Source organism: Balearica regulorum, chromosome 2, assembly GCF_011004875.1.
Source record: "Balearica regulorum gibbericeps isolate bBalReg1 chromosome 2, bBalReg1.pri, whole genome shotgun sequence".
Classification (NCBI taxonomy): Eukaryota; Metazoa; Chordata; class Aves; order Gruiformes; family Gruidae; genus Balearica; species Balearica regulorum.
The window spans coordinates 91,858,135-91,876,549 of NC_046185.1; the positions used below are offsets into that span (position 1 = coordinate 91,858,135).

The 18,415-nt window shown below is 39.5% G+C and overlaps 1 protein-coding gene across 4 annotated transcripts in view; it reads left to right on the plus strand.

Annotated features, from left to right (window-relative positions):
- The window catches only part of ZCCHC2 (zinc finger CCHC-type containing 2), a 45,823-nt gene extending 31,449 nt beyond the window's left edge, over positions 1 to 14,374 (plus strand). Inside the window, exons 7-14 of one of the 4 annotated variants that reach the window (XM_075744887.1) lie at positions 333 to 416; positions 2,188 to 2,245; positions 4,940 to 5,075; positions 6,436 to 6,500; positions 7,395 to 7,489; positions 10,643 to 10,771; positions 11,462 to 12,970; positions 13,991 to 14,374. In XM_075744887.1, the coding sequence (XP_075601002.1) occupies positions 333 to 416; positions 2,188 to 2,245; positions 4,940 to 5,075; positions 6,436 to 6,500; positions 7,395 to 7,489; positions 10,643 to 10,771; positions 11,462 to 12,970; positions 13,991 to 14,058 (2,144 nt within the window). In that variant the 3' untranslated portion in view covers positions 14,059 to 14,374. Of the gene's footprint in view, positions 1 to 332; positions 417 to 2,187; positions 2,246 to 4,936; positions 5,076 to 6,435; positions 6,501 to 7,394; positions 7,490 to 10,642; positions 10,772 to 11,461; positions 12,971 to 13,990 lie in introns of all 4 variants that reach the window. The other 3 variants (XM_075744886.1, XM_075744890.1, XM_075744889.1) reach the window with 3 other exon arrangements.
- Positions 14,375 to 18,415: the final 4,041 nt, after the last annotated feature.

Sequence of the window (18,415 nt, forward strand, 5' to 3'; positions counted from 1 at the left end):
CCTGCTGTAGCACAAAAAAAAAATCTAAAAAAATCTGAAATGCAGGACAATAGGAATATTTCTAATACTATGATCACGATCACAACCTTTTGAAATTAGACCATAGCTTTAAAATTGTTTTGCACACTTTTCTTCAAAATAAAAGTATCTCCATAGAGCCTTTAGTTTTGGAGATGGCCTGCTTTGAAGGAGATAATGTTCAAATTATTGCCACACGCAAACCAGTAAGTTCAGCCTTCCATTTCCCTAGCTTCCAGTTTAGTGCAAGCATTCAGGAACTGTCTAGTTGTTCAAGATCTATAAAGTTACTACGTGAACTTTATTCTCTGCAGGTAACTTACAACCCTCTTTGAAGACGGTTAAGGCACCAGAACACTTCAAGGAGGACAGTTCAGAAGCTTCAAGTCAGGAGGAAGGTAGTTGTGTACTCAAAGGTGGTTCTTCTCTGAGAAATTTTGCCACACTCAGTTCTGGAAATCTTACAGTTGACTGATTTCTTCATTGGTACAAAGCTGAGAGATTTGAATGAAATCTGCTATGTAAATGAAGAATTTTTTTATGCTTCAGCAGTTTCCTTAGGAGGTGGTTGTATAATCCAAGGAGTGGGAGTGTTCATAGACAGCTCAGAGGCAGAAGTTCACAGCTCTGTTGAGCAACCAGGAGGATATACTTTACAACTTGTTTGAGCCAAGGTTGTTTGTAGCTTTTCATGTCTTTACCTATTTTCCAGTTAACAGGCTTAGAAGTTGAGTGCAGCATTTCAAGAGTTGCAAACTGTTTTGCATTAAATGTGCCAAATTTGTCTAGCTTTTAGTTTTACACAGAAAGGATGTTCAAGTTTTCCTCTTCTTATTCTTAACCTATGCTGCTTTTTTACTTTGGACTGTTAATAAGGACTGTTTGGGTCTGTAGGGAGTATTGATTACAGTCTGAAAGCTGCTGTTTTCCAAATACCTCAAAAACAGTTCACATGTGGAAGCAGCAGCCTAGTGGCTGGTCAGTCATTTCATTCTGAAAGGAATGACAAACCAGTTTTGCATTGTTTTCAGTAGCAAACACGTAGAAGCTTCGGGTAGGTGGAAAGGATGAAAAATGGGACTGAACACTTACACTAGCTTTCCAGAATGGCTCCACTCTTACCCTGTTACACATTAATAACTAATAAGAAGTTTGCGGTTGATCTTACGTGCAATCAGTAATCCACATATGGTTCAGACACCTTTTTCTCGTTTAAAAAAAATCATTACCATATTCTTCTTTAGAGTTCAGAAAGCACAATATATTTGGAAATTGCTGAAATAGTGTTTTATATACTGTCCTTAAAAGAAAATAAAAAATTTATAGTTTCATCAGGTGAACAGATGCATTTCAGAACGCCTTTTGTGCCAGCCATTTTAGTGAAGTGCTACCAGAAGTTTTAAAATTGTGATTTTTCTTTTTTAAAGGTTTGTTGGTTTTTTTTTTTTTTTTCAAATCATAATTCGGACTTAGGTGTAGCATTGAGAGGAGTTCAGGCAAAATGATAGATACCAAGAAGGCTAAGATCATCAACAGTTGGAATTAAGAAAAGTTGCTTTTGTTAAAAGTTAACAGTTACCTTAATGAAACTGGTAGACCATGTCTCTAAAGTTCTTGTTTCTTGTTCGAGGCAGTATTTCTTTTTATGTCTAATGTAATTTGTAAAGCTTTATTTGCATAGTGAATTTTGAGGTTCAGAATGTAATGCTTCTGTGTAAGACTTGTCTTCATTCACTATTGAGAATGGTGACATAGTTTTGAGATGAATTTTAGCAGTTCAGAAAAAATTAGAAAATTCTTTACTTTTCTGACTGAATCATTTCTTCTCTCTCCATCCTTTCATACTGGGTGATATTCAGTCATGCATTTAGTCCTTATGATTAAATATAGAGGTGAGCAAACGTAAATGGTTGTTGCAGTTCCTATTTTTCTGTTTCATCCTTCTGTGAAATGGAGGGTAAAGAATCTTGATTATACTATCTGTACAAACTGGTCTGTCCTCTATGCGACACCTGTTAATTTCAGCACTGTAAATTAAGCCTAGCCTATTTAACGGAGATGTCTTCTGCTAAATGTCTGATAGTGATGGAAAGCTGAATTTGTTGGATTGATCTAAAAGAGGAAATAGGAATTGCTATTGAAATTATGCTTTGTTTATTTTTTTTCCAGATGTAATGCAACACACAGCAGTTCACAAGAAACATAATGGAAAAAGTCCTGTTGCCAAGTAGGTGCTGGGATGATGTAATGTGAACGTGCTACATTTCTGAACTTCATTTGTTAGTGCTTTGGGAGTATGTGTTTCCTTCTAGACTGAAGCTTGTTTGTGGGGTTTTTTGTTTAGTTGGGGTGTTCTGGTTTTATTTTTTGTCGTTTGGAGGGACGTTATAATACAATCTATATTAGAAAAATATTTCAAAAGATCCTGTTTCTAAATCTGTGGGTCTAGGTCAAATTTTGTGAATCTTCACTACTTGAGTTGATGTTTTGATTTGTGTTAATAAGCTGAGTAACGTAAATTTGTATTGCATGTATTTTTCCCACGTGCACACACCCCCATGCACATACGGAAAATTTCCAGTGCTGTTGATTTTAAGTTTTTCTTCATTAGCTTCAAAGATGACATTATAGGGGAAAGTAATCTGTTCTTTCCTTTGCTTAACAGCAAAAACACGTATACCTTGCAGGTTTACATCCATTGTAAGTGGAAGCACTTCTTAACCATATTAGTTTATATATGCTTTCAGATATACAATGTAATGTGAATTCACCTGTTGATGTATTTTGACCAGAAACTTTGGATATGTTTGCACATAGTTGTGCTATACTTCAACTATGTTAAGAGAAAAAATGGATATAAAATTTATTGTGGTTTACACTTTCGTTTTGTGTTGCTTTATCTGTAAAACGTATTTATCTTGGGCGGTTGGGGGAATTACCTGAAATTACAATAATTAGAATATAAACATAGCACAAAACAGTGTTGGTTAAGGTTCACAGATCTTTAACAGACAATTTTCTTGTGAAATTACCAATTGGACAACTTAGTGGTTTGTTTCTGTTTTGTTTTTTAACCTTCCTACTTACTCTCAACTTACATTTCTTCAAGAAGAGAACGTCATCTTGACAAAATCTCTAACTATACCAATGGATGTAAGCCTACTATGAAGTTGTAAGAGCTGGATCCAAGCTTACTAGCATACAGTTACTACTAAAAAAAATTGTCTTTTTCTTATTCATTGTTTAATAAAGTATGCTAAAGCTGACTGTAGATTAGGATCTATCTATCAGGTAGGAAAGACAGACACGGGCCTCTCCACAAACTTCTGTGATAGAAACTCCTTTTGCTAGCTTTTATTTTCTGGTTATTTAAGAGGGGGAAATGTGTTTATTACTTGAATGCCAGAGGTCTGTTAGTCTTCTCCTCTTGGCGTTATGTGTCTGTCATCTTAAAATATGTGCCTTCTATTTATGTGTTCTAAAGAAATGGCACTGAATGAAATTTTTCTGTTTAAAATATGTATAAAACTCTCTAGAGTTAAGAGAAGTTGATCTCAAATAGCATTGGTACAGTTCAGGAAAATTTATACATTACTTCTGTCTAATGTTTGTTTTTATTCAGTATGGCAGCATTACTCTTGAAAAGGTCCAAAAATTTACTGGTAGGAATGAGATCAGACATACAAAATAAAAAATTTAGTAGTATCACAGCTTACATGAAATGACTACAAATTTGGCAGCAGATTCACTTGACTCCATTCGTCAGCAGTGTCTAAAGTGACCATGCGTATATCTCTGCAGTCATGGGCTCATGTCTGTATTTTGGGACCTTCTTGGATTCTCACCATTTTCTTAAACTGTTAGGTTAATATCCTATTGTAAGTCTTTTAAGTAGTTTGAGCACTTATTTCCAGAGGTGTTTGGCAAGTAGCTACGGGAACTTCATTATATCTCTTGCTTTGGAATGAGCTAGATTTCCGCCATCATGGGAACTGAATTTCACATTGCGGTAACCTTCACAAAACAGCTTGCCAACAGCCCTGAATTAAAAGGCACTTTCATTTATCAGCACTTTGATAAGAATTAAAAAGTGTTAACTATTTTTTTTTTTCCTTCTTTTTTTTTCCATCCAGTCAGTAGTAGAGCATGGGTTTGGATGATAGACAAAAAGTATATAGGTTCATGTGCCCTACTGAGACTGTCAGAACCCTGGCTGTTTTTCTAGCAGTCTTTGTTGACCAGTGCTCTCGGACCTAGTTAAATATTGCTTCTGACCGCTGCTGTTAAGAGACGCTTCAGTGGAAGGCATTATAAGGTCCAGAGTAAATGCCAAATGCAACTCCCCTTTCCCAGCAGTACTCAAAACTAGCAATCCTGAAGGTAAAAATACAAAGCAAGGCGACTATTTTGAAATTAAACACAGCTGCAGTATGATCTGTAAGTAGCCATGCACGTCTTTTTTTAAATGTCTCATGAATTCTGATATAGGGATTACAAAGTAATTCCAGCTTTGTCAGTAACGATAAGGAAGAAAGAAGATTAATTCAGAATACATTTCTATCTGGAAAATTTCCCCACGTCTGGCACGAAAAAAGCAAACAAAAAGACTTTGTGTGCAGAAATATCCATGGAAACTCTTCTCTCAAGTACTGTTTTGTACAGATTCTGTTGTTCTGAATTTTGCGTCAAATTATAGTAGACAAATGGAAAAAGGAACTCCAGTTACGTTAAGATTATAACTGTAGAGCGCAAGAACTCCTGTAATTTACATCTTTTAAATCTCTCGAGAATTCCTAGGGTTTTCTGAAAGCAAAAGACTGCAGTTGCCCAACATGATGCAAACGTATATGTTGGTAGGAAAAGCCTGCAAGTTTGTTCACATCAGCATAACTGTTGTGGGGGGTTTTTTTCATTTCAGCAGCACTAGCAGTGCAAAATGTTCTTCACTGGATAGCCTTAACATACAGCACTCTGAGCAAAATGGGGTAATGGACTGGAGAAGAAAAAGCTGTATTGTCCAGCAGCACCCAGAGCACTGTACAGACCTACTTGACCAGGTGTGTTGCTGTTTTTTCTTTAAAGCAATATTCTGAGATGCTCGAGAAGACTGTCCACTACACATGATTAGATTTAGCTTTAAAAGATGAAGAGCCCTGCTAAGATTGTACAAATAAGTGTTGAAGTTCAAGTTGCTACTGACTTACCTTGATTAGAAAAGTCCTCGTAATTACTTCCCCCTATCTCTTTCTATGTTCAGAGAGAATTTCACAATGCCTGGGGAATTTCTGTTATTGCAAGGAAGAAACTAGAAGCTGTACTAATAACTAAACCGTATTAATGCTGCAGTAGGGCCAACAGGTTAAGCATATTCTTTCTATCTTACCTGCATTATCTAAGTAACTTAAGTATTAAATCTTTGTTGAAAAAAGTTAATAGTTAGATGCATATACACTTTTTGTGAGATTTGTGTCTCTTCAGTAGTCAATTTTGGTGTGAGTATAGTTGAGACAATTATTTATAAATAAAATCATCTACTAAAACTGTGGGAAAGAAGGTTGCTCACTGTTTATGTGTGAAAAACCTTGAATGTTAGAATTACTTAATATTGCCCTTATTGTACATGCAGAATTGGGCTATTGATTATTTTGTGGGGAATAGCAAGCTAAACAAAACCAGTTTCCTTATTTCACAAAGCAGGGTAATGAACTGAGATTCGCTTCTAAAGACAAAATGGTAGACTGCATCAAAGCTTGAAATACTGCAAGCTTGTGGCCAGAAAACAATTAATATACTAAAGCAGAGAATAAGCTACTTCCTATTTAAAGGGTGTATGTTTGGACAGAGATTATTTCTGAATTTTCATAAATTTTACTCCTTTGCCAAATAGAAGATATTACTAGCAGCTAGTAATAGTATACTTAACCAATTATGCAGATGTTATGGGTTCTTTCTTATGTGCTTCTAGGTTACATTCTAGAGTTTAGTTTAGCAACAACCTCCATTTTAAGGCTGGGTACCTGCTTTACCACTACGTAAAAATAATTTGCCACCTGTACTTCCCACCCCTCAACCATCAAGTAATTCCACTTGAATCAATAAATTCTGTAGCCCCTTAAGCTTTGTGATTAGCCTTTTTAGCGGGTGTGTGATGAAACACGTTTGCTTTTATCCTCAAGAGGAAAGACAGCATGCAAACAATAATTTGATTGATATCTTTGGAATATTTGCAAGTAGTAGTGTGCTGAGTGTTTTGCTGATAATAGCATAAACGCAGGACAAGATGCATTATTCTGAACTGTACAAGTAGTTGTTGGTTATAGCACCTGTGAGTGCACTAGTCTTGGACTTGTGGACCTATCGGTTTTTGTGATACGAAAATTCTGTTGTTTGACTGGCATCTTTGTATTTTCTGTCTAGCATGCAATGGAAAAACGAAGTCTGTCTACAGTAAGCAAGAAGAAAGGAAAGCCACAGCTGGAAAAGTAGGTTTCCAATGTAACCAGTAATCGAGAAACAAAGTCTAATGCATTAGCTCTGATAAACAGAGTCTAGAATCAATTAGGTGCTTTGTTTTGCTATTGTGGAACAAAAGCCGGCATAGCGTGAAGCCAGTCTACATAAAAATCCTTATTTTATCTTCTGAAAAAAAAGTAACTTGAAAAATAGAATGTAATTGTATGCATTCATTTCTCAAAATATCGGTTGTCATTTAGCAAAAAGATGAAGGAGCAGAAGTAGGTTTTTAATCAATACCGAACTGCCTTTTCTCCCTTTATATTTATTTGAAAGTTAAAAGGTGTAAAGCTGTCCAGAAAACACTGAAAATCAAATAAGGATTGACAGCAACCTTTAACGTTACGCAGTGGGTGGTAACTTGCCGAAATGTTTTATTGAAGACAATTTGCACATCAGAGATCTTCAGAACTTTCAGTGGGATATACAATCCTGCAGTGTGAGGAAGTGAAAACAATTCCACCCTTATCTAATATTCTGCCAACTTCCAAGTTGACTGTCTGTCATTTTGTTACTCTGTAGCCAGATGCTTGTATACTAGTCTGGTGTATGGCTGCATCACACACATCACTTTTCAAAGACGTCTTTAGAATCAGCTGCACTGTTTCTTTTTTGTGTGTGTTCTCTTTTTTAGATCTTTATTCATAATGTTTATTAACACTGCTTGCAGTTTAGTTGCTAGTGTATTGCACTAACAGCCTTTACCTGTTTGTTTATTATCTACATTTGTTGTTATATCTACTAAATATACATTTTTGGCCTGGAGTTGCTGCCTTTGTTTACAGTGACATTACATGTTAATTCATGTTTGGTTATTTGTGCCCATGCATTTGGGAAAAAACCTGTGAAAATTATTTACACAGGGAGAAGGCAAAGAAAACTGACTGCCGGTTGAATAATAGGACTAATGGAGTTAGAGTTGCGGCATCACAGCACATCCGTACGGGGACAGCAAAAGGTAAGATGTTTTTTCCCAAGCTCTTTAAGAAACAGCTTTTCCAGCTTTGCTGATTTATTCATTGTTCTGCAGTAAAGGGGAAATCACAAGTCTGATATCTGTTTTGGAGCAAGTCAGCATGTCAGCGGTCTAGTCTGTGCTTTGACTTGCTGTGTAGAACATGCTAGACTGTCTTCTGTATGCAGTTGCTTAGGGTATGTCTCTTTTCATGCATAACTGGAAAAATCCTAGTAGAGTCTCCATAAGTTGCCTTATGTGGCGTAGTTGTTGCAGAAACAGTTAATGTTGGGCTACTTCTATATGAAATTTAGCAGTCCAAGTGTGTGGAGGTCCAGCATCTTGTCATTAGCGTTCTCTTTGCAGCTCACTAGTTTCTTTAGCTGTTGGGGAATGGCCCATGAGGAACCTGTGTAAAAACCCTCTGGTGTGAATCATTGATGAACTGTAGTGTGTAAACCAAGTGACTACTGAGCTACAACACAGAACTGTGTATGCTACCCTAACAGGGTTTTCACGTTTGGGTAATCCAGCAAAATCTACTGTCTAGGCCAAGACTTGTGTACGTCAGTCAGTTATAAGACAAAATGATATTTGTGTTCCTTTAGTAAATTGAGTCTCCCAAGCATTGTTACAAATTTCTAAAGGACTACGTTACCTATTGACTTTGCCATCTTGATGTTTTCTAAGCTTCCATTTGTGCCCTTGCCTCTCTTATATTTAATTCTCCTAGCAGAAAGTTGACAAAGACTTTGCCTTTTTCTACACCACCTAATTGGCATAAGTGTTGAAAGGACTCTTACAAAGTGCCTTGTCTCGCTCTTGCTTCCACTTGGGGTACAGTCTTGATTAGACTTTCATTCTTGCTTCTCCCTGTTGAGAGTTCCAGGTGGATCCCATTCTGAATTACTGTTGTGTTTTACAAGCAATATTTGTTACCACCTTGTGCTGGTTTTGGCTGGATTAGAGTTAATTTTCTTCATAGTATCTAGTACAGGGCTATGTTTTGAAAACAATGTTGATAACACAGGGATGTTTTAGTTACTGCTGAGCAGTGCTTACACAGAGCCAAGACCTTTTCTGCTCCTCACAGCACCCCACCAGCCAGTAGGCTGGGGGTGCACGAGAATTTGGGAGGGGACGCAGCCGGGACAGCTGACCCCAACTAACCAAATGGATATTCCATACCATATGATGTCATGCTCAGCATATAACTGGGGAAGCTAGCTGGGAGGTGAGATCACTGCCAGGAAACAGACTGAGCATCGCGGGGGGGGGGGGGGTTCCCTGCAGGTGATGAGCAAATGCATTTGTGCATCACTATTATTATTTCTCTGTTATCCTATTAAACTGTCTTTATCTCAACTCACGAGGGTTGGGGTTTTTTTCCCTGTTCTCCTCCCCATCCACTGGGAAGGGGTAGGGGTGAGCAAGTGGCTGCCTGGTGCTTAGTTACCGGCTGGGATTAAATCACGACACTTCTACAAACAGTATTTGACTAAAACTTTAAGAATTCACAGTTCACAAACTTAGTAAAACCAGGACAATTTTAGAAAGTACCTATATATAGCTAGGGGGTATATGAGCAGAAAACATACTCTGTGGGACAGCTTTGCTGCATACATTTCTGACCAATTACTGTTCTTGTTGTCAGGTGAAATGCACTGAGCTTTTATGAACTGATGATAACTTTAAGAGGTGGTACAATTTTGTGTGACGTAGTGCAATGTTACGTAGCTTTGCCTAAGCATTGCTTTAGGAGTTCTGTCTGCTCCCTACCCACTACTCTGCAGATGTCAAACTGCCTGTCTGATACTGTTGGCTAGTTAAGGCCACTCCAAGAAGAAACTGCAGAGGCTGGAAGCAATTAACTCCTCCTAGGAGATGAGCTTTCCACCTATGCGTTTGTATACCAACATCAAAATGTCTTTTGAGATACCCTGTTGGAGACATAGTCTAAAGAAAAAATGTCATGTTTCAGAGCCTGAATCTATGCCTAGCTTTATATAATCAGGCAGGGTTTGAAATGCTTTATTTTGAGTTGGTAACTCTTAAATGCATTGTGGTTTTTTTCCATTTTTCACTCCCTATTTTTAGCTTTTCTGAGTCATCAGTTAGTTACACTTCTAACTTTGAAGACCTGATACTTTGTGACTAGCACTTCAGACTCTGGCTTTCAGTGATGGGAGCTTGACACTGCTGCTCCGGGGTTATATTAGGTATTCAAAACACTTGTTAAAATAATTCGACCAATTACAGGTTTAATCCAGGAAATTATTTCAAGAATCGAAGCATTGAAGCAACTTTTTGATGACTTATCCCAACCTGTTACACTTGCAATAGCAATAATAAATTAATAAAATAATAATTTATTAGAATGAATAAAATAAATAATAGTGTTCTAATTTTTGTCCTGGAGTTTTGCCAGCCAAGGTGTTGGGGGTTAGTGTTCCCTTGAAGCTAGTGTCTGGCATACATTCTCAGAGAACATGGGTCTGTCTTGCTTCTTCACCTCTGAGGCTGAACTTGAAAGCCAGAGCATACTAGCTATCTACTTGAAGTCGCTAACAGGATCTGAACCTACCCTGAAAGCTGGTTTCCAGCAAATAGGTTTCCCCTGATCTCATGTGGAATTTAGAAGACAATTTTACACTTTTTTAGTTCGCCTCTTTTTCTTTGAACAGGTTTTGTTGATACAGTTTGCTTAAAGGCTGTTCTGGAAGAGTTAATTGTGAAAAGATGCATTGTTTTGATGTTACCCGCTGAGTTAGCTTTCTGCCTTTGCTGGTATGACCAAGGAATGTCGCATCTCTTTGAATGGAAACGTTTGATCACTGCCATTCAGAAGAAATTATTATTGTAGTACAATTTGTTATAAGCGTTACAAAATTTATTGAGATTGATCATTCTTTTCACTACTCTGCATAAATACCAAATTTCAATGTCACAACCTTTAATACCGAGGATTCAGTCATCACAAATTTAGGGACAAGACTAGTCCTGAATGCTGGAAGGGGAACGTTAGGAATACAGGGGACAGATGCAATTAAGTTGGAACAAACGAAAATCTGAACTAGCATGACATGTGAGCAAACCGAAACAACCTCACTTCCATATACTGAGATTAAAAATAAAAATGCGAATTTTTATTTTTAGATCTGAATTTGGACGCTGGATCTGGTCATGATACATGTGGAGAAACATCATCTGAAAGTTACAGTTCTCCTTCTAGTCCACGACATGATGGGAGGGAAAGCTTTGATAGTGAAGAAGAAAAAGACAGAGGTTGTATTTATGGAGAGTGCGCATGAACGTCTTTATTCCTAGACTAATCTCTTTTTTGTCTTAATATTCATTAGTTTCTCAGTTTTATTGGCTGCTTTTATTTCTGAAGTAGCCACAGAACACATTTTGCTTTGTGGGTTTTGTGGCTGGATGGTTTGAAGGCTTGTAGCAAATAGCAGGACTGTTTAAATACCGTTGAGTTTTAGATTGCTAGACACATGTAGTAATTTTCTGACCTCAGTGGCATAGATCTCTTGAGAAATTTCAGCAGTACAGTAATGGGAAAAACTTGGGCATGAAAGGGACTGGGTTTTTATGGAATTATGTGTGGCATGTCTGAGAGGTCCTTATTTTTGTATTGACAGTTTAATTTGCCACTCCTTCCAAATTTAAGTAAGCTGTGTTAATGTCTAAGTAGGTGCAAATTCCTAATTCAATCTGTGTCCTACTCTTCACAAGTCAAAGACACAGTAGCTAGTTGGGCAGTTTGATATGAGCAAATGATGGAGATTGACCTAGTTTGATTTGGATGAATTGAAATAATCTCAAAGTTATTCTGGTTCGGGAAGACATAACTATCATTTGTGTCATCAAACTTAGGAAGTTTTATATGGGTAAATGAGTGCAGGGCATGCCTTTATATTGTTTCAGATTTGTGCTTCTGACTGACAAATGCTTTTGTCTCCACAGACACAGACAGCAATTCTGAGGACTCTGGGAATCAAAATACAACCAGGTTTACAGGCTACAGTGGTGTCAGTTCATCAAATATGAACAAATCATCTGCTCAGATCTCTTCAGTGAATAATGAAAATGGAAGCCTTTCAGAAGATCCTTTGAATGCAAAGTTTCAACATATTTCCTTCATGCCTGCCTTACACTGTGTGATGCACAGCGCTGCCCAAAAGCCTGAAGCAGTTGTCCCGCCACCCATATCTGCAGATGGTAAAGCGGTGGGAATGCTTGTTACCACGCCTGTTGCTGTCTCGCCAGTGAGAGAGTCTGCAAATTCCCCTCCTGGTGGAATGGGCCCAGTGACCTCTGGTGAACCTGAGAAACGCCTCGAGCTGATGGCTTCCCCTTTGCCAGTCCCATCCACATTCCTTCCGCATTCTGTCCAGCCTGGTAGCCCTGCTTTGCATTTGGCAATACATAGATTGAAAATGCCCTCTCCACAGGGATCATCGGAAAGTTGCACAGTTAATGGACAGCAGCAGCCGACAGGAAACTTAAGTATCGGATCACCAAATACTGCCTTTATCCCAGTCCACAATCCAGGTAGTTTCCCAGGATCCCCAGTTCCTACTACAGATCCCATCACAAAACCTGCATCCCAGGTGGTAGGACTGAATCAAATGGTGCCTCACATTGAGGGAAACCCAGGAGCAATCCCTCAGCCTACCAATCTAAAGGTAGTTCTTCCAGCAGCTGGTCTCTCTACAGCAGCACCGCCACCTCCACCAGCTTCATACGCTTTGCCAGGCAGTCCTCATGCTACCAGTGTGTTGCCCAACCAGAATACAAACGTGCTAAACACTGTAGCAACTTCCTCACCACCTCAGTCAGCTGGTTTAGGTGTTGGTCAGGTCCAGTCCACTGTTCCTCCTGCAATACCTACCCATACGCCAGGCCCTGCCCCTAGCCCAAGCCCTGCTTTAACACACAGCACTGCACAGAGTGACAGCACATCCTACATAAACGCTGTTGGAAATAATAACACTAACGGGACAATGTTACCTCCGCAGCAGTTGGGATCTGGTCCTTGCGGTTCTTGCGGACGTAGGTGTAGCTGTGGGACCAATGGAAGCCTTCAGATTAATAGCTATTTTTATCATAACCCACTTCATGGACAAGTCTACAGAGTTCCATCTTACTTCCCTCTGCCATCACTTTGCAATGGCAGCTACCTCAATCAAGCACATCAAAGCAATGGAACGCAACTTCCTTTCTTCCTGCATCAGTCTCCATATGCAAACGGGCTTATGCATGACCCAGTGATGGGGAGCCAAGCCAACTATGGTATGCAGCAGATGGCAGGATTTGGGAGGTTCTATCCTGTATATCCAGCACCTAACGTAGTTGCCAACACAAATGGGTCGGGACCCAAGAAGAATGGGAACGTTTCATGTTACAATTGTGGTGTAAGTGGACACTATGCGCAGGACTGTAAGCAGTCATCCATGGAGGCCAGTCAACAAGGTAATCATGATAACTCCCAGCGGACTTGCTTTTGAGTTTAGCAGTTTCTCTTTACCTTTCTGAATGTGCTGTTTCTGGTCTTGCAGAAAGGTGTGCGTGCGTGTGTATGTTTTGTGTAAATGGTTGTGCACTAGTGACCTGCTCTAAAACTGCAAAGTATCTTATCTCTGCCTGAAAATTTTGTAGAACAGTGCAAGGGAACGGGGTTCACAGTGTGAAGTTGAAAATGGGTGTGATTCGGAGCTGGGCAGTCAAAGTATATCAGTCCTAAATTGTCATTCTTTTTTCACTGGTTTGTTTTTGGCATTATGTTGAGACTTGCATGTTGTTTCAATTTTTCCATTCCTGTTCAGTGGTTTTTTGGAGAGAATTCGTTGGCAAAAAGCAAAAGGTATCGATTACTGTCTGTGATGTGAACTTGGATTCTTAAAACTTACGAGAATTTAAAAAAAAACCCAACAGACTGGCCATTTGATAATTTAACTTTTCTAAAGCTTACCTTTGCACAATCAGCCATCCTTCTGTGCTCCGTCATGCAATACATAAATGAAACGTGCTTTAACTTTTCAGACAAGTTACAGCAAAAAGGCAGAAACCAATTGGAACTAAAAATCAAAGGAATGGCTTCAGTCTTATATGCCATTTCTCTCTCCATCCAGAAGAATGGGGAAAATGCAGTGTTTGCATAGAGCATAAACTATTTTTGAATCTTCGCCTGTGCCCATTCTGACTTGACTCGTTTGGTTGGACTGGAACAGGAAAGACGAACCTTGATGGGGGTCGTCTTTTCTTTGCATTTTCCCAGTAAAGGTAAAGTCCTACGGTCTATATCTTCTTTTAAACTTAACAGTTTTGGCAAGCGGATGAAAGAAAATAGTATAAAATCTTAGGACCTACTTTAAAAAGGACTGGAGGATGATAGTGCCTTTTGAAGAGCATGTCCATTTTGATACCTTGTAGTGGTTTTGTAATCCATTTTAATTGTCAGCAGTGACTTAGTAGTTCTCTTTCCTGTTTTAGGCACTTACAGACTGAGATACGCACCTCCCCCTCCCCCTTCCAATGATACCTTGGATTCTGCAGACTGAAACAAGTAAACATTGCCTACTTAAACTGAAGCTTGGGAAATTGGGGGAAGGTGTGTGTGGGAGGGGCGGGGGTTGGTCTGGTGTTTTGGGACATTCCCGGTTCTATATTCTTTTGGAGTTTTTCATTGCTTTTGCACCTCTGTTCCGTACAAAAGAAGAAAGCTGAGTCCCTGGTCTCCTCCTGGTTCTACAAAAGGCTTGCGTAATGCATGTAATTCAAACACACAGCCAAACAATCAAAAAGAGCATTCGAACCATGCTTTTGCACTGAAGACTTGAGACATGTGCAATGTTTACTGCATTTTTTTTTTTTTTTTTTTAAAAAAGTCCTCTGACCTCTGACATCACTGGTGGAGCAGCCATATGGTGAAAGAAGAAACTTGGTCATGTTCCCTACCACAACCTTCTTCCCTCCCTCCCTGTTCTCCTTATGCTGCTGTTTTATTTTCTTTCCCTGTTTGTCCACGTGGCTTCGTTGGACTTGCATGAGTGTTTAGCAGTTCATACAGACCCTGCCCGTACCTTAAATTAATGCTCATGAATTGAGGGGAGATGCTCAAACGTCCTATTAGGAGAGTCCAAAGGAACACACAATACTATACATGTGTACTGTATCTGATGATAATACATACACACAGCTCTTGAGAGTCCCAAATAAATGAGAATACACAGAGCAGGAAGAGGCTGAAACTGTGTGGACTGGAACAGATTTAGAAAAATGAACGAGCTTAAATTGACAGATTTTTCTCCCATTGTAGCTTTTTAGCCTGTATGTTCAGCAACAAAGGTGAAAAAAATGGTATGAATGTTGTAATCAGTGTGTTTGCATTTGTAATGAAAGTTGACAGCATTTTTTCCTTTTTTAAAGCTATTCTACATCGTGTCAACACAGAATGAACATTACTTGACTGAATATTTTTTTCCTAAACTATTACAGTGTTGCATTGTACTTAGAATGTAAATGTTTTATTTCAAACTGAACAAAAGCTATGGTTTTCTACAAAATAGTCAGGTATTAGTATTAGAACCTGTCTACCAAATAGCAAAGTCACTATTTTATAACAATTTACCACTATGCGTAATTACGGTATAATGTGAAAGACTGAAATGAGTGTTAAGATGGTATTAATCATGTCAGTATCATGAGTAAGTAAGTTTAATGCTGCTGTATTTTTTATTTTATTTTTAAAAGCCAATATATGTACTAAATTGCTTCCAGGTAATATTTGATTTCCTAAAGTGCACTGAGGTTATCTGGAAGATGAGTTGTATTTTTTGACTGCTGCATTCAACGCCGATTAACAACTACCACTGTATATCCATAGGGTTTGGCATTCCTCACAGTTCATGGCAGAAATGTTTTTTTTTTTAAAATCAGACCTGGTGTCCGGTAGAGGGATGAAATAAAATCAGTCTTTGGTTCAGCCGTCTAATAAATTGCTAAACAAACAAAAAACTTGAAGAAAAAAAGCTTGATTACTACATTTCTTCATAGGTAGCATTTATATTTATAGCACCAGTGTACATTTTGAAACTTTTTTCTTGGAGGGGGGGAATGGGGAGGGAGGTAGATGAAAGCTTTAATTTAAAAAAAAAAAAAAAAGTTTAAGTAGTAAATGAAAATTATTTTGATTAAAATTTTTATTTGATCTGGGTATTTTTGGACCACTTGAAATGAATGAACTGCGTTTGAGTTGAAGTGAGGGTGTTAAACCACCAATGGACTTGTATTGTGAATTACCTGCCAGTTGTACTTTATGGAACTTATTTTATGATTTAAAATACTGTACTGTAAATAGGAGGTATGTTACCTTCTCTTTATTTGTATGTTTACCATATACTTTGATATTTGAAATGTACTGGAAAGGTCACTTATATTTCTAGAAGAGATTGGATTTTATGCAACCTTTTTCCTTGAATTAACAGCAATAAAAAAAAGAAAAAAAAAAAGTACCTGTGTGCAAGTGCGGTCCTTTATCACTGAGAACGATGAAATAAGTGTGATGTTCTGCCTCTGGGTATAGGGGTGGGATCGCGGAAGGTTTTGGCAAGCTATCGTTTTGGTTGGAATCTGTCACTTAAGACAAAGCTGAGAGTATTTGACTTAAGGTAAGGTTGGTCTTGTATTTGAAGTCAGGATAGTGGCTCTTGATTTAAACTTCTTTAAGATAGCTAGATCTCTTGGGAGAAAGAGGATGACCTGGTGCAACAGACCCAGGACTTTGACCTGAGCTCTTTCAGAACAGGTAAGCCTGTGCTATGTTCCGATGGCTTCCGGATTTGGGCTAAAACCCAGTTTAAACATGCTTTTTTTGACTGCCGTGCAAACGTTGTGTGTGCTAGTCATGCAGTAACAGGAAATCGAGCTCTTTCTTCCATCTGCTAAAATAGATGGAAGGACAACAGGAGTTGCCAGGAGTAGGGAAGAAGCTTAGAAATGTGCAGATGACAGCTGAAGTGTCTGATAGGAATGTGGTACCCAAACGTGCTCGGGTAGTACCGAGGAAGAGAAGGCTGCCAATTACTCTGTCACCTCACTTTGCTGTACAGGCAGTGCTGCTGATTTGTGCTGCTTAGCAGCAGCTTATCTACAAAGTTGAGGACCACAGACTGTCTTAGATCTTTGTCCCAGCTTACTCCCCAGAACAACCTGCTTCTGAGAAACCAACTAACATGATGAGAAGGCTCGAAGTTGCCAGCGAACCCAACCTCTTCTCTTCGGGCAACTCGTGTAACGGTCGGCAGGGGGTGTTGAACCCAAGGGTGGTGCAGACATCAGCACACAGCTTCCATTTCTGCAAGTGTCTCTTGTGTCCCCTCCTTGGACACAAGGGAGCGCATCCACCCGTCCAAGGAATTTGTGAATTATCATATTACTCTGAAAATGAAATCTGCTGCTTACTGTGCCATCTGAGTTGCTGATACTCTCGTTTGCCTCCATGCTGCGAGCAACCCTGACTTTAATAGATCATGGTTGGATCTATCAACTCAAAAATTGAAAAACGCATACCCTCTGGCACAGCAAACAGTATAAAATGCTTCTTTCTTCTGATGCTTGTTTTGCAGGAGACCTAACAATACCGTTTCCTGGCTGTCCTCTTTGGCCACACCACTAGTATCCAGGCAATCGCGTTCAGCTAAAACTGCAGCTCAAGAAAGAGATTCCCTTTCCCACCAAGTGGCTCAGAAACAGTTGAATGCCCTAAGGATAAATGAGAAAATCCCCCTGGCTGGGAGTCCCAAGCAGCAGCTCTCCAGGTTGTCCGGGAGTGACTCCGGTACTGCCCCCCTCCTGGTTTGTACTGCCTGCCGCAGTGCTGCTGCAGGTGGGAACCTCCTGTTGGTACAAACCATTTGGCTGCTAGAGCTGGAAGAAAAAAGGAAGGATGAGGCAGGCACGGACAGGATTGGAAAGATGAGAGCATAAGGGAGTGCGATGATGCGCACTGCTTGCTTATGAGTGAACAGATGGCCTCATTTTCTCAGCTAAGCAACCTTAGGATGGCAGTGATGACCTAGTGCCCAGATCTTGACTTAGCTGATGCTACTGAAGAGGTGAAGGAACAGAGGGCACGTGCCAGGGTAGGTGGAAAGTAAAAGTGCAGAAAGGTTCACAGATCAGTGCCAAGCTACTCTAGTTGTAGAGAGATGGAAGAGCCATTGTAATTTGTTTCAGGTTTGCTCATGGCTGCCTCCAGAAATGTGCTGACCTGGACCTCCTGCAGCTGCTCTCCTGAAATCAGGTTGCCTAAATTCTGCACAGACAAAAAAAGCAGCTTTGGGCAACGGTGCTTCCTGCTCAGGGCTGCTAGAATGAGGCACAGCATCTATAAAGAGTACGTGGACTGCGCTTGTGCTTGCAAGGAAGAAGAAGGGGTGTCCTAAAGGCGTAGTCCTGAGGTTATACTAGGGCTCGAGTGCTGTCTCAGTTACATGGACAGGATCCAGGTATGAACATACAGTCCTATGCTGCTCCAGCAAGGGAAGGAGGAGACGCACATCTCCAGGTGTTGTTGCAGGGAGAGCGTGCTGCCTCTCTCCCCGTGGCTGGTGTCTGCCTCGGCTGCTAATCCAGGTAGAGAAACAGGGTTCTAGTTTTGATCCAGCCTTTGGGCTAACAGCTGCAGAGCGGCAAGTTCTGTACGTTGCTGCTGTATATTGGAGTTAGATGAGATTGAAATGTATGAACAGCTGTATTTGGACAGGCCAAAAGTTCACCTATGCCTGCACCCTGTCTCCAGCAATGATCAGTAGCAGGTATTTAGGAAGAAAGTATTGTTAATTTAAAAAAAAAAAAAAAGAAAGGAAGACGTAATTCTTACAAACGTGTCGCCTAGCAAAATGAAATGAGTCTCTT